The sequence below is a fragment of the Narcine bancroftii genome, chromosome 8, assembly GCF_036971445.1.
Source record: "Narcine bancroftii isolate sNarBan1 chromosome 8, sNarBan1.hap1, whole genome shotgun sequence".
Taxonomy (NCBI): domain Eukaryota; kingdom Metazoa; phylum Chordata; class Chondrichthyes; order Torpediniformes; family Narcinidae; genus Narcine; species Narcine bancroftii.
In genome coordinates this window covers 49,222,361-49,238,497 of record NC_091476.1, presented here as the reverse complement: position 1 = coordinate 49,238,497, position 16,137 = coordinate 49,222,361, and the positions used below count along the sequence as shown (strand labels likewise).

Sequence of the window (16,137 nt, the reverse complement as noted above, 5' to 3'; positions counted from 1 at the left end):
TTAAATATACATTACATAGACCTGCACTTAGTATTAGAGGGGGGGATTAAGTAGGTTAAGTAAGAAGGTTAAGTAATAAGTTAAAGTTTAATTTTGTTTTCTTGTTCAATTATAATTAAAAACTACTTTTGTTTAAGTAACCCTGTGATGTGGTGAATATCTATTGCTGCTGGTTTTTGGGGTCTTCTGGACTCTGTAACAAGGGATAAAAATTAGGTGGTGGTGCACTCTATCATGGCGACTGGCTCTGTGTGTAACGCCACATGGCAGGGCAGCCATGGGAAGATAGTGCTGTCAGAGATTTTCCCTGCCTCAAGTCTCCTGCCCAGCATGCTCCTGGGGCAGGGATTATGATGTCACAATGCACGAGGTGACTGAGCTCATGCTGCCCTTAAAGGGGCACACGCTGAATTTGAATAAAAACAGTCATTAATGACTTTCAATGTGGTGGCTGAGTCTTTCTTGGCTGAGTCCAGCACGACATTGGTGACCCCGTTGAGCCCAGATGCCTCTCTGGTCTCAAGAACATGGATCCAGCAGAGATCAACGCCGTTGCCATCAAACTGCCCCCCTTCTAGACCCATTGCCCGTGTATGTGGTTCAGGCAGGCGGAGGCGCAGTTTTAACTGAGGAATGCCACGATGTTCTACCATGTCATGAGTGTGCTGGATGAAGAAACGGCAGCCAGGGTGGATGGTCTAGTACACAACCCACTGGCCGAGGGTAAATATCCTGCCCTCTAGAACCTGCTCCTTGGCACTTTTGGGCTCTCCCCTCAGCAGTGTGCCTCTAGGCTCCAGCACCTCAACGGGCTTGGGGATCGCACATCATCAGCTCTAATGGACGAGATGCTGGCGCTGGTGGAGGATCATAAACCTTGTTTCCTATTCCGTCAGATCTTCCTCAAGCAGATGCCTGGGGACATCCAACTACTCCTGGCAGATGAGGACTTCACAGATCCACACCGAGTCGCAGCCCAAGCGGACACCCTCTGGCACATCAAGAGGGTGAATGAAGCATCCCTCAGTCAGGTTGTGCAACCAAGAGCCAGCCGGCCACAACACTCCCCCAAGCACCATTCCACTTGGTGCTTTTACCATCAGCGCTGGGGAGGCCAATCTTGTAAGTGCTGACAACTGTGTGACTACTAGAGGAAATGACCCAGCCAGCCACCGTTGATGTCTGCCAAACGGCTGGCCATGTGGACAGCCCCCTTCATGTTACCGATGTCCACCGGCCGACATTTCCTGGTGGACACAGGAGCGGAGCTGAGCATCCTGCCCCCCCACTACCCTCGAGACACGCACCCGATCTCATGGTCCCACCCTGCGGACAGCCAACGGTTCCACCATCAAGACCTTCGGTACCTGCAAGGCGCAGATCCAGATTGGGAAAGAGAAATACCGCTGGAAGTTTGTGTTAGCCTCAGTGGGTACTGCGTTGTTAGGAGCCGATTTCTTGAGGGCACATGGACTGTTGGTCGACATAAAGGACAAGAGGCTGGTCAACGCTTGCACCTTCTATTCGGTGCACCTGGACGCCACGAACGCCTGCAGGCCCAAGATTGCCGCCATCGCCACTTCCAGGGATGAGTATTCGAACATACTCCATGAGTTCCTCACCATCCTTCAACTACGATTCAGTGCCACCATACACCAGCATGGGGTATACCACCATATCTTCATGCAGGGCTCCCCGCTGCACACCAAGCCTTGACGACTTCTACCCGAAAAGCTGCAGCTGGCAAAGGAGGAGTGCTGGACACAGCCAAGAAAGTCTCAGCCACCACATGGAAAGTCATTAATGGCTGTTTTTATTCAAATTTAGCATGTGCCCCTTTAAGGGCAGCATGAGCTCAGTCATCGGCATTGTGACATCATAATCGCTGCCCCAGGCGGGCGCTGGGCAGGAGACTTGAGGCAGGGAGAAACCCTGACAGCGCTATCTTCCCATGGCTGCCCTGCCACGTGGCATTACACGTGAGAGAGTGCACTGGCACAAGTTAATATTTATTCTTTTACTGCTTCCATAATGTTTATAATAGTTTAAAGGGGTTTACATTTTAAGTGTTTCCATTTTTTTTATATTCAGTCATACTGTATTACATTTTTAATTGTTTCAATGACATTTGGATGTTTCTGAATCTCTAGAACATTGAGATACATTTGAAGTCCTTGGCAGGTTTGATCACCAATTTAACAAGCTGTCAATATGATCCAGTTATTTCATGCAAAGGGCTTGTTCTGGTATTCATTGTGATGGCTTAAGGCTCTCCTATTACACAAAACCTCCCATTTTGACTCAAGTCAATTTCAAGTTGCAATTCAACACCAGCAGATTCAGAAAAGCCCATGCTTCCAGGGAACACTGGTAGCTTGCCACAGAGTCTTAATATATCAGACAAATTACAAAGCCAGATGATCTCTGTGACGAGCAAGCCACAAACTGAATGTTCCCATTGATTGCAATAGGAAGTACTAGGCAACACATTGGCACAGCTTATTGAGCTGCTACCTTGTAGCTCCAGGTACCTGGGTTTAACCCTCACTGTGGCTGCTCGAGTTTCCTTCCATATCCCAAAGATGAATGGATTAGTGGATTAACTGGCCACTGTACAATGTAGTCTGTGGGTGAAGGCTAGAGGCTGAGATGTTGTGGTAGGACTGGGCAGAGAAATAAAATGAGAACAATGTAGAATTAGAACAAATGGAAGCTTGATTCTTGGCTCACTCTCAATGGCTGAGCACCTGCGTTTGTGGTGTATGACTATCTAAAATGGACTGGCAAGGGATCCTATTGGCTTTCAAGGTGCTAGAAATTCAGGTACATATTTCACATTGAAACAAGGAATGCAGAGCGGCCAGCCTCTGAACATTGGCTCTTAGTAGATGAGGCTTCCCAGGTTTCACAATCACCCTAAGATACCAGCTCTAGGGGGGGAAAAAAAGCACGATCCAAGCGATAGACCATTTTCAGCACTGAGATATGCCCTCTAAAACAGACTTGTACTCTTCTGGTAATTTATTCAAGTTATTGTGGCTCCAGAAACTTCTCAGGTGGCATGTCTTATCCCTCTGGAGCAGTGCACATGCCTGGAGACACAGCTGAGAATGCAACTGGGCTAAAATAACAGTGTATTGCAAAATGTCCCTGCTTGGAGCTTGGAGATCAAAGGCAGTAGTGAATGAGAAACCTATTCAGATCTTGAATTTGTATTAACGCCTGCTGCCTGTGTAAATTTTAAAGTTCAATTTCATTCATCCAATATTTTTAATCTTGAATATTATCACCATGCTTAATCTGTTTGTTGGGCTTCTGAACACATCAAAGTGTCATTCAGTCATTGCTTCATAAGCAGCCAAGGATTCGCCTAACAGCTTTCAGCATTAATAAGAGGAGGATGTTTCCATGGCAATGGAAATCACCACACAAAAAGAATCACTGATTTGTGACTTGTCACTTCACTGCTGGCTTTTGGAATCCTCCATGCATAAAATCATAAAACAATCCCTTTTTTCTTACGTCAGGCAACTGCAGGCTCTTTCACCCAGATAACAGAATGCAAATGTATTTTTGAGACACTTCTGTTCATTACTTTTTGTTGGTTTCTTTCCACAGAGAAGTTAATGCATAAAACAAGGCTAATAATTGATAGAAATAAACAACATTTATGAAGAGACGTGACAGGTTAACATTTACTTCGGCAAAAGCTCTTCATTAGCACAAGTCTAGACTGAGAACTTTTTATGTTAAGATAAAGGTACTTGTTTCCCCATGTGGGGCATTTCAGGCAATTTATTATTCAACCCTAATTGCCACCGAACCTAAGAGACATTTAATTCTACCACATTTGTCAGATCTTCTTATGTATTCTGATTATATTACAGGTTTGTCAGAGCTGCTATAACGGCAGCGTTGCTGCTGGTGCAGACTGGTGGAGAGCGGGCAGCAAAGACACAGTCCAAATGCCGTCGGCTCTGTACAGGTTTTAAACAGCCTGTTAAAGGAGCCAATGGAAGTTTATTTGAACATCTCGTGACAATGTGGTCTGGGCCCAAGATGGCAGGGGTTTCAGACTCTGGAGAAGCAGAGGACTGGCTGAAAGCATCAGAAAATGGGGAGACCACACTCCCCCCACCCCCAATTTGAGAGGGAGAAGCAAAGGAGATGGATGACCCACTGGATGGTGACCAAGATAGCAGACCAATGAGGGGCTTGGAGGCTGAAGAACACACAAGCAGCGGGTTGTTGGTGACTCGAGTCGAGAACATACACAGGCTGCAAGCGACTATGGTCAAAGGTGTCACAACAGGGGGGTGAGTTACAGGGAAAGATTAAACAGGTTAGGACTTTATTCCTTGGAGCAAAGAAGAATGAGGGAAGATTTGATGAAGGTTTACAAGATTATGAAAGGTATAGACAGAGTGGATGTGAAGAGGCTTTTTCCATTTAGATTGGGGGAGATAAATACGAGAGGTCATAGTTTTAAGCTGACGGGAGAGGTTTAGGAGGAACATTAGGGGAAGTTTTTCACTCAGAGGGTGGTGGGAGTGTGGAATAAGCAGCCATCTGATGTGGTGAATGTGGGCTCGATCATGTGTTTTAAGAGTAAATTGGATAGGTACATGGATATGAGAGGACTGGAGGGTTATGGTGTGGGAGCAGGTCAATGGGACTAGGGAGATGATGGGGGCCAAATGGCTTGGTTTCTGTGCTGTAACTTTTTATGGTTCTAGGCTGCAGACTGTTGGAAACTGACAGAGGGGGTACTAAGTATCAGAACCAGGTTGCGAGAGGGTGCTGGAGGCTTCCTGATCCTGTCAGTGGTGTGCATCTGGAGCTTAGGTTTGGATTAAAGGTTGTGTGGTTGCGGAGAGTGTGGGAGCATTGGAAACAGAGCCATGGACATTCTGTGACTCTGCGGGGACCCTCTTTTGCTTCTCCTTTTCTGGCTTTAAGGGGCACTGGGCAATTTCTGCTGAGAGCGAATCCTCATTTGCCTTATGGTAGACTACAGGAAATTTCATGTAGTACCACATTTTCTGTTTTATTTCATGACAATGAAATAATCTTGAAGATTGTCATAATTTGTATTTTCACTTCACATTTCCCATGGAGTTTCTCACACGGTGAGTTGGAGGATTTCCTATTTAATATCATTCAGAGAATTCAGTCACATTGCAGATCATATCAGGACAACTGATTTACAGGGCTGAAGAACAGTATTTCTATTCTTATTGAACTGTATTCTGGTACTTCATCCAAATGCTTTGGTCTATCAGGCTTTCATTTTGACAACATTCACTTAGAGCAATGCTTAAATAGAATTATTGATTACCCTTTCCATTCAGCACAGTATCTTTGATGTATGAGCATAAAAATCAGGACTGCCAGTCTGCAAAGTAGATTCCTCTCGCAGGCTGTGAGATTGGTGAATCATATCTTATATCTGAGTAAAACATTAAAAATATTTATATTTATAACTTGATGTCTATTTGTGATTATTATATGCTGTGTATATACACAGGTGTTTGTGCCATAGTCCAGAGAAAAATGGTTTTGTGTGATTGTATAGGTCCAATCAGATGCTAATAAACTTGATAAATAAATTTTACCCGTATTTATCCATTTGCAGTTTTGAAGTTAGGAGCACATCACAAGGTAATATGTCAGACAATCTCAGAGTTTCCAGAGGTATCCTAATGATGGTGGACAGAAGCAATGTTGAACCTCTGGCATCAGAGACCTGGGTTTGATCCTCACCTTGGCTGCTCTCTGCGTGAAGCCTGCATGTTCTTACTGTGGCCGTGTGAGTTTCCTTGTGTGATCCATTTTCCTCCGACATCTCAAAGATATCGGTACTATCAATGGCCTCAAGGTGTGTGAAAGAAACTGGAAGGAGTGAGATGGATTTGAGGGGGAGGATTATTTTTTTAAATGGGCTAAAAGTGGCATTTTTGGAAGTGGGTGGATGATGGTTGGTGTGGGTTGGAATGAGCTGAAGAGCTGTTTTCATGCTGTATTCCTCAGAGTTTCCCATATTAAATTGGGAAGAAGCTCTGTGGGCACACAAGCAGTTCCATAGAAGAGATATCTTCTGGCATTTAAAAATACTGACTGAAGGGAGCTGGGATTAGATGCTGAGGAACTATGGACAGTCTGGGAATTTAGTGGCACAATGGGATAAGCACCTTCCTGCAAGGGATAGTTTTGTAAACTGGCAGAACCAGGGTGAATAATAGCAGCTGCCACAGGCAAATCCATGGGCAAGGCATTGCTGTGGAGAGAACCCTGGAGTTTCCAAGAACAAGTGTGAATGGTTACAGCTGGTAGATTTCCAAATCCAGATCTGCTTCCCTGTATATTAGCGCTAGCAATGGGATTGTATTCCAAGGAGGTTAATAGAATGAATTTCAAAAGTAGAGAATGAAGTGTTGAATCTCCAATGTAATTAGTTAATTGCTGTTGATGGAGGATGAATGATTTGGATCTGGCATCTCCAAACAGCAACTGGTAATAGTCGAGACAAAACAAAGGAAAGTGAGATGATTCCAATTGCAGCACTTCTGGTTTGCAAGTTGCAGAGATTTATTTCCAAAATTACTTTTTTTTGGCGCTCGACTCTGATGTGGCATGTGACTTCCTTTGCTCCAGTTTGCTTGCATCTGTAAATCTCAGCTGACAAATTAGAATACTTACATTTTGTAGCTTTGCAATAACACTCCTGTGTTTTTGACAAAATAAAGGAAATGTTCGTGCTGATTATGTTCTCAATTGCTTTTTAATGCCCAGTAAACCAGATGTGGCATGAAGGAGCAGAAACACTACTTATGGCAAACAATATCACAATGTGCAGGCTTTTGAATGAGGCAGCAGCCAACATGAATGATTTGATTAAAGATGTTAAAAGATAAAATTTCATTAACAAAATGAAAATTATGATGTGAAATTGATACCTGATTTTTAAAAATTTATTGATAAGGCAGGTTATATTTATTCAAGGAGAAATGAAAAAAGTCAGGCAATTAGTTTCCAAATATAATTAAGGTTGGTGCCAGCAATCAGCAAACAAGAGTGGATAAAAGGTGCCATTCACATTTTCTCAATATAATAATGTGACATGGTTTTATTATTGGGAATAATGAAATGTGGATTATTCCCTCACAAAAGCAAGATGAAGAAAATCAAATTAATTTTGAATGGAAATGTGAGAGTTTTTTTAACATATGGATTTCATTAATATCTGAATAGTATTTTGCATCAGTCTTCACTATGGAAGACACCAGTAACATGCCAGAAACTCAAGAGTCAGAGGAAAGAAGCGAGTGTAGTTGGCTATTACTAAAAAAAAAGGTGTTTGGGAAGTTGATAAGACTGGACAGACTACACCCCAGGGGTTATTTGAAGAGATTGTGAACACATTAAAGGTGATCTTAAGGCATCACAAATGGTTCTCAAGGTCTGGAAAATTGCAAATGTCACTCTTTAAAAGACAGAGATAGACAAAAGGCAGGCAATTACCAGCCACTTAATTTAAAAATGTAGGCGTACAATACATAACTGGCCCTTTCCATCCACGCATCCGTGACGCCCAATTTACACCCGGTATGTTTCGAATGGTGGGAGGAAACCTGATCCCCTGGGGAAATTTCATGCAGACACGGGGAGAACATACAAACTCATTGGTCCTGATGCTGGCACTGAAAAGGTGTTGCACTAACCGCTACACCACCCATGCCACCCTGACTTCAGTGGTAAGTATTATTAAGAATGAGGATTCAGGATACTTCGAAGTACAAGATACAATAGGCTGAAGTCAGCATGGTTTCCTTCAGGGGGAAACTTTGTATGTTCTTTGAGCAAGGAACAAGCAGGGCAGACAAAAGAGAGTCAATGGATCTTATTTTCTTAGATTTTCAGAAAGGTTTTTATAAGGTGCCACACATGAGACTGCTGAACAAGATAGAGACCATAGTATTATGGGAAAGGTACTAAAGATGGAAGATTGATTGCAAAAGGTAGAAGACACAACCCAGTGCGCCACAGGCAAAACTCTCCCCACCACCAGAAACATCTCCATAGAACAGGCTGCTGTCGAAGAACAGCGCCAATCACGAAGGATCCATACCATTCAGGACATGCTCTGTTCCCAACATGAAAGAGGTTCAGATCCCACAAGACTCTCACCACCAGGTTCAGGAACAGCTGCTTCCACTGTATCAGAGTCATGAACAACAGAGTCATCCGGATAGTCATTTAAGGACTCTTATTTTGCTTCTTATTTATTATTAAATATTTATTTTCTGTATTTGCTCAGTTTGTTTACAATGTGCTCTTTTGTTTACATTACTTTATTCAGTAGGACAGTTTGCAGTTACTGATAATTAGGAATTCTGCCTGACATGCAGGGGATAAAAGGAATCTCAAGGTTATATTTGATGACATGTGATGTCTTTGATGATGCTATACACTTGTCCCTCCACTCTGTCCCGACCCACCTCGAGAACAATGTCTTATATACCAGGCTGCGGTTCATTGACTTCAGCTCATTCCCCAAAGGCTGGTGGAGAAGCGGTCTTCAGTTGGACTCAACACCCTTATCTTGTTACTGAACTCAACACCCCTATCTTGTTACTGGATTCTGGACTTCCTAACAGAAAGACCAGTCTGTCCAGGTCAGCAGATCACGCAGATTACTGGCAGAACTCAGGGTTGTGTTCACTCCGGTCCTGTTCATGCTACTAACCCAGAACCGCAATGCCAGATCCAGCTCTAGAGTCATCACTTTTACAGGGGACATGACAGTAGTTGGCCTCATCAGCAACAATGATAACTCACACTACAGAGAAGAGGTGGAAAGTCTCGAGAAATAGTACAAGAATAATAACCTGAGTCTCATTGTGGACAAGATATAGGAGATAGTTGTGGACTTCAGGAGGACCAGAAATGACCACCCTCCTCTACACATTAATAGCTTGGTAGTGGAGTGCAGAAACCACTCAGTCCAGTTCCTCTCAGTCCAGTTGAGAAGTAATCTACCCTGAATACACATCTCTTCACTTGTCAGGAAAGCACAACAGCAACTGCACTTCCTGAGAAGACGGAGGTGGGCAAGGCTACCAACCAGCATCCTGTCAACTTTTGACCGGAGCTCTGGCAAGAGTATCCTGGCTGGCTGCATCACAGTGTAGCATGGTTGCTGTAGAGTATTGGATCAGAGATCAATTCACAGAACCATAAGAACAGCAGAGAGGATTACTGGGGTCTCCCTCCCCTGCATCAATGTCATCCACCACGATCGTTGTTTGAGGACTCGCAAAATCATTGAGGACCATACCACCTGCATGCAGCATCTTCCAGCAACTCCCATTGGGAAAGAGATTCAGGAGAATCAGAGCCACCAGGCTGAGAAACCAACTCTTCCCATGGGCAGAGAGACTGTTGAATGACTGATGAACTGCTCATACAAACCCTCTGAGACTCTCCTATTTAACAATATCTATTTATTTTTATAAATGTATATACATACTGCAAATGTATCGTATGAGTGTTATGTCTTTATGTGGGTTTGCATGCTTTTGCACTGAGGTCTGGAGAAAACTTTATTGGGGTTTTACTTGTACAATCGGATAATTATAAACTTGAACTTGATGTGCATACTCCAACAATAAATTTGAACTTTGACTGGCAGAATGCAGAGTGGTAAAAAAGGAAGCCTTTACTGACTGGGTGCCAGTAACTTGTGATGTTCTGCAGAAGACAGTGTTGGGTCTGCTACATTTCACACTGCATGCAAATGATTCAGATGATGGAATTGATGGCCTTATGGCTAGGTCTGCGAATGAAATGAAGGAAGATGGAGGGGCAGACAGAGTTGAGGAAGCAGGTCGACTGCAGAATGACTTGGACAGGTTGGGAGAATGGGGCAAAGAAGTGGCAGGTGGAATACAGATTTGGGGGACTGTCTTGTCATTCACTTTGGTAGAAGGTATAAAGGCATAAACTATTTTCTAAATGGAGAGAGTATTCAGAAAGTGAAGGTCCAAAGTGACATAGAAGTCCTAGTAGAATTTCCTACAGATTAACCAGTAGGTTGAGTTGGTAGTAAGGAAGGCAAATGCAATGTTAATATTTATTTTGAGAGGACTAGAATACAAAAGCAAATATGTAATTATAAGGTGTTGTTCAGATCACATTTAGAGTATTGTGAGCAGTTTTGGCCCTCATATTTTAGGAAGGAATGATGTGCTGGTGTCAGAGAGGGTCCAAAGGTGGCTTATGGGAATTATCCCAGGGATAAGAGGGTTAAAGTATAAGGAGTATTTGATGACTTTGGACCTGTACTCACTGGAGGTCAGGAGGATGAGAGATAGATCTCAACAAAACATACCAAATATTGAAAGAGCTGGATAATGTGAACATGGAAAAGATGTTTCCAGTAGTGGAAGATTCTAGGCCTCTTTCTTCAGTCAGAGGGTAGTGAATCTGGAATTCGTTGGCACAGATGGCTGGGGAGGCTGTCATTAGATAGATTTAAAGCAGAGTTGAAAAATTCTTGATGAGTATGAGTGTCAAAGATTATGGGGACAGGATAGTGGGGTCGAAGGGAAAAAGAATACATTCGCCATGATTTGAATGCCGGTGAAGATTCAGAAGACTGAATGGCCTAATTCTGCTCCTTCATCTTGTGATCCACACTATCAAGGATCCATTTACACTACTCCCATTTTATTCTCCCCATATTTTCATCAACTACCACTTCTCCAAATTCTGCTCCTCACCTATACACTGGGATCTTCACTGTGGATGCACAATCCCCATATACAACCTTTCCCCATCAGGAAAGTCTCAGGGCTCTCTGCTTCTTTCTTAAAAGCAAAACCATTCAGTCTCCCTCAATTTCACACTAACTGCTCTTTCAACTGCTCCTATCTCATCCAAATCCAGGGTGTACCCATGAGCCTGCCTTTTTGTTGGGGTTTCAATCCTCCCCCATGTGCCATTTCCCAACACTTTCTCTGCTACATCAATGACAGCATTGGTGCTGCTTCATGTACTCGTGCAGAACTCGACAATGTCATGAGATTCATTGCTAACTTCCACCCTGCCATTGAACTTACCTCGACTGTTTCTGATCTCTCTCTCTCTCTCTCTCTCTCTCTCTCTCTCTTTCATTCCCACCCCCCCCCCCCCACCTCCCCCATTTCTGGACTATTTTATCTCCTTTTCAGAAAATAAATTATCCACATAAATAGAGTACAAATCCACTGACTCCCACAGCAATCAGGATTATTATCCTACATCTTGTAAGGACATCGCTCCTTTCTCCCAATTCCTCCTCCTCCACCTGTTCCCAGGATGACACCTTTCACTCCAGGACACCTTCCTCTCCAATACTAACATATCTTGCGAGTGACTCATGAGCTGATAATTAGTAAGCACCATTTAAAGATGGTTTGGGAAAGGAAGCAGAGGCTACATTGGAAACACCCTTCTCACGCATCAAAGAGTTAAGGGTTGGAATGCTTTGTCTTAAAGATTGAAATTTATAAATTCAAAAAGAGGCTTCAAAATGCAAGTGGTAAATAAAGGAGAAAGAGCAGTCAGGAACATGGGAAAATAGCAAGGGGAGAGGATGAACAGCTCAATGTTTCAGTGGAACCAGCTAACTTCTATAGGGTAAATGGTGTGTTTCTGCATTTTGTTACCCTTTAATTTGTCCACTATAAATAGATTATATGAATTCATTAGTTTTTCACCAAAACATATGCATCCCTGATTTCAGGGTAGTTGCTTCTGAGCCCAGTTTAGTTTAATATAGTTGAAAGTAATCCACTAATGTAACAATAGAACCAGAGAACACAACTATGTAAGATGTTTCATTGAGGCGGTAATCAATCCACAAGATAATTTCCAAAGAGGGGTGGGTGAAGATGAACATTCAGTGGCACAAGGACAGCTTCTTCCCCGCAATGAACCAAAAACACTACCTTACATTTCATGCACTATTGTTTATTATTTTTTATATATAATGTCCTAAGATGGTTAAAATATGTATGTTTTCACCATGAAGCTTCGGCAAAACAGAAAATTTCATGACTTGTTCGTGTCAATAAATCCTGATTTTGAAACCGTGTGTCGATTAATTAAAATGAAAGGGAGTTTTCTTTTGGAAAATAACATTTTGAGAGACAGAATGTGAGTAATTTGAGTGTGAATGCAAGAAATATAGATTCCTTATATGGAAACAAATGACTGCTTCTCAAAAGTCTTCACCATTGAGGTTTTCCTTGCACAAGTTCTTACTCTGTCAGAGTTTTAAGTACAATTTCCTGGCTCCTTGAGACTATCAGGATTGCTGAAGGCAAACTGGAGGGAAAGTTACTTTTCAACCAACAATTCTTATGTTCCTATCCACTTGATCCCTCCATCTTTTATAAATGCCTTGTGCTCCAGTGTAAAGGAAGTAACACAACTGTATTAAGAACATCTCCTCTTCTTCATCTTCTAAGAAAATCTGCCCTGAGAGCACAAATATTTTCTGAGGTTTTGGCCACTTACCACAGTTTGGTGGTTAACTTGAATTACTTCATCTCCTGCGTGAATCTTTTTGCACTGGTCTGCAGGAGACTGTAGACAGAGAAAGGAATAATATCAGAGAAATCACAGACAATGTGGATGTCCTCTTCATTAAAACATGGGGAATAAAGGATGAAGTTTTGAAGCAGAATTGATCACAGAAATGAAACTTCACAATATTTTGAATAGTCAATGAGTTAATGATTAATAGAGATCCAAACTAGTTTTATTGTAAGTTTTATTATGTGTTTAGAAAGCTGCAAAATGCTTTTGAAAATATAATCTTACAAAGCTTCAGGCACCATTAGATAATGCTGCACGATTTAAGGTTCTGTGACATAATTAGCACATTATTACCCTGAAACACAAAGACCTACAATTCCCAAAGCAGGATCTTTGATGCATAATTATAAAATAAATAAATGAATTGCAAGACTCTGCTTCTATCAAGGAGTTTGGCTTGATGGGTCTGTGTGTCACAGAAATAGCCTTGTCATTAGAATGCTCTTTACAAGTGAAAAAGCAAACTTACCCTTTCATCTGCCTGTATCCTGAAATGTTCTCCAAAATAAAATTATGCCAACTTGTGAGAGAGCATGCAATGCTAAAAATGGGTCATAATGGATGGTGAAATGTTGAGATAGTTGCTAAGCTTTAAATCTGTGAGGGCTGTGTAGTGCCGATGACATTCTCAGAGCAGTCTGCAAGATACTGCCGAAGGAACAACAAAGTACTGCAAAATATTCTGGTGACACCCAACAGGGGTCATTGATGATCACCATGCGAAAACAAAATACAGGCAACCCCTGCATTAAGGCAGCCCCAAAAAACAGAGAATCCACAAATCTCCACCCAAATTTTGGGATGCAGACTAATATATACAATCACAGAATTTGTACGGAAAACAGTTAATAATAAAACAGAACATTTATTTTGTTTTCAACCCACATTTCATGGAATTGCACGGATACTGTGGCCTCACTTTATGAAAATTTGCTAATTCTTTGCCAGGATTACAGAATTTTGGAAATTTCCAACACTTAATCACTCTTTAAAAAATTCCAACAGAAGCCTTCGAAATTTGGCACGCTTTTCAAACATTCAGCCATCCACTTAATGGATAAGTTTAATTATTAGTTTTTCATCATTCAGCTTATTCTATTAACTCTGAACTGAATGAACAAAATAAGGGAGTCACACCAATCTTATCAGTCTGCTTCCAGAATAATCAATTGATAAAGTAATCACTTCATTTGCTGAAAATGTTAAGGCATGAGCTTTAATTATATTCTCATACCAAGTTGCATTCAACCCTTTAATAACAACATACTATGCACAAACAAGTAAATATGGGAGGAAGTTATGAAGCACCATAGGGAGACCAAGATGTTACCCTGCAGGAAAGACTTTTTTTCTGGAGCCATTGCACAAGGGCCTCTCAGTTCTCCTTGGCTTCATGGTTGCAAGAGTTATAATTGCAATCTCCACCACCAGAAGTTCTGAAGAACATGAGGACACAAGAAGAGAAAGAACAGGCCTAGTCACCAAGAACACCCCCATTCATAAAGTGTAGTGGCTGGAATAGACTAGACTTACAGTGAGATGCTTCAGAATTAAGGCTTCTTACAAGTTGACCAGCTGCCCTATATTGACCACAAAGGTTTCTTTTGTCAATGGTCACACATTCAATAAATATCAACTTTTTTAAAAATTGCATTTGTTCGATGTGGGCAACATTGGCAAGGTAAATGTTTTTTGCTCATCTTTCATTGAAATAGTGAGCTGTTTTCTTGAACAGATCCAGTTCTTCTGGTAGATGTAGCAGCTTGATCCTATTAAATAAAGAGTTCCTGGATTTATATCCAATAATTATTAAGCTAGAGTGGATTATTTCCAAAGCCCCTGTGATGTGCAACCTGGAAAGGTGCAGATTCAAGTAAAGTCAAGCTTATTGTCATCTGATTGTACAAGTATAACCCAACAAAACAGCATTCTCTAATCCTCAATCTCATGAGCCTGGTACACTTAATGGCAAAGATAGCAGAATATGTAAAGGATTGTTGGAGTAACCATGGCAAGTAACACAACTGACAACCACATTGCTGGTGGTGGATGGGACATTAATCAACCAGTCTGGCTCACCCTGGATGTGTCAAAGCATCTTGGGAGTTACTTGAGCTCCACTCAGGCAGTCAGAGAGTATTTAATCATGCTCCTGACTGGGTCTTGCAGAAAGGATTTGATGTGCAAGATGGACCACATCATAGATTACCCAGGTCTGACCTGCATTTACAGCCATTACAAACTTGGTCCTTCTGTGGTGAATGGTGACACCCCTCCCCCACCCCCAGGATGTGGATAGTAAAGGCAAAGATTCACATAATACTACATTTAGAAGGTAACATACATAAAATTCTTTAACCTTTGTCTACCGTAAGGCAGACAGAGTGTCGCCACTTTGTCCAGCGTTCCTCAGCACTTGGTGTTCCTAGGTGGTCTCCCCTCCAAGTACTGACCAGTCCTGTGCCTGCTTAGTTTCCAAGATCAGACTATCCCATGTGTATTCAAGCTAAGAAAGGAACATGGTGATTATCATGCCATTGACTAAAGTTGAATTTCTCACTCTCTCACTCGAATTGAACATTGTGCAATCATCAAAAAAATCCTTAATTCTGATCTTATGATAAAAATGTCCTTGATTCAGCAGCTGAAGATGGATGGGGACCAAGAAATGTCTGCTACGAGGAGCCAGGGTTAAAATGATGTCCAAAGGCATATGATATTTTGCTCTAGCTTTGAGTGTGAAGTCCAGAGCCCCATAAGGATGCAGTCAATCACTTCCTGGACCTTCAGAAATTCGTGAGTCATGGCAATTTCATATATCTATGATCTCAGCTGTTTTCCACACAAGAAAAAAGATGAACTTCCTCACTTGACTTGAATTCAATCATAGAGATCCTGTGTACCGTGTACATTGGGAGAGATGGTAATGGAGTGAACTTTGTTCTTTGAAACATGGTCCTCATGCAAGCAGTATCAGATTACCCATTAGGCTGAGTAGGCTTAAACCTAGGGGCATCGGCTCCCGGCAGAAGCAGGAACTTTGGGCTCCTGGCAGGAGTGGGAATGTCGGGCTTTACAATTCTTTCAACCCCAAAAGATCAATTGATTTCCCCCCCTGGCATTTATAGACTCCTTTTGACCCCCTGGAATGTTATGACCCTCTGGATAGTCTCATTGACCCCCCAGAGGCCAATATTGACTACTTTATTTTGACTACATTATTGACAATATTGACTACATTAATACATTATTTAATGTAACAGTTACTTTATTCTATTCAACAAAGGGTGGGGCAGGGTCAGAGGGAGCCTAGGGGCTCAGGTGGTAGTTAATATGCAATTGCATGTAAGGTCCTTCAAACTCTGATGGGTGCCACCTCTGTCCCTTCTCCTTTTGTAACTGTCCATGCTGGAGGCCCTGGACTAAAGCACGTGCCCTTTAGTGAACAGTGTGCATCATCTCCAAAGTGAGTTGTGCCACATTTCAAGTTCAGCA

The 16,137-nt window shown here is 42.1% G+C and overlaps 1 protein-coding gene and 1 long non-coding RNA gene across 2 annotated transcripts in view; one reads left to right on the top strand and one right to left on the bottom strand.

The window, feature by feature from the left end:
- The window catches only part of LOC138740666 (connector enhancer of kinase suppressor of ras 2), a 763,661-nt gene that overhangs the window by 358,207 nt on the left and 389,317 nt on the right, over positions 1 to 16,137 (bottom strand). The window contains exon 8 of the mRNA XM_069893653.1: positions 12,562 to 12,630. Coding sequence (XP_069749754.1) covers positions 12,562 to 12,630 — 69 coding nt within the window. The remainder of the gene's footprint in view (positions 1 to 12,561; positions 12,631 to 16,137) is intronic.
- LOC138740667 (uncharacterized) lies at positions 424 to 5,483 on the top strand. The gene is made up of 2 exons (XR_011343103.1): positions 424 to 3,760; positions 3,888 to 5,483. It is a non-coding gene; the product is annotated as an uncharacterized lncRNA (long non-coding RNA).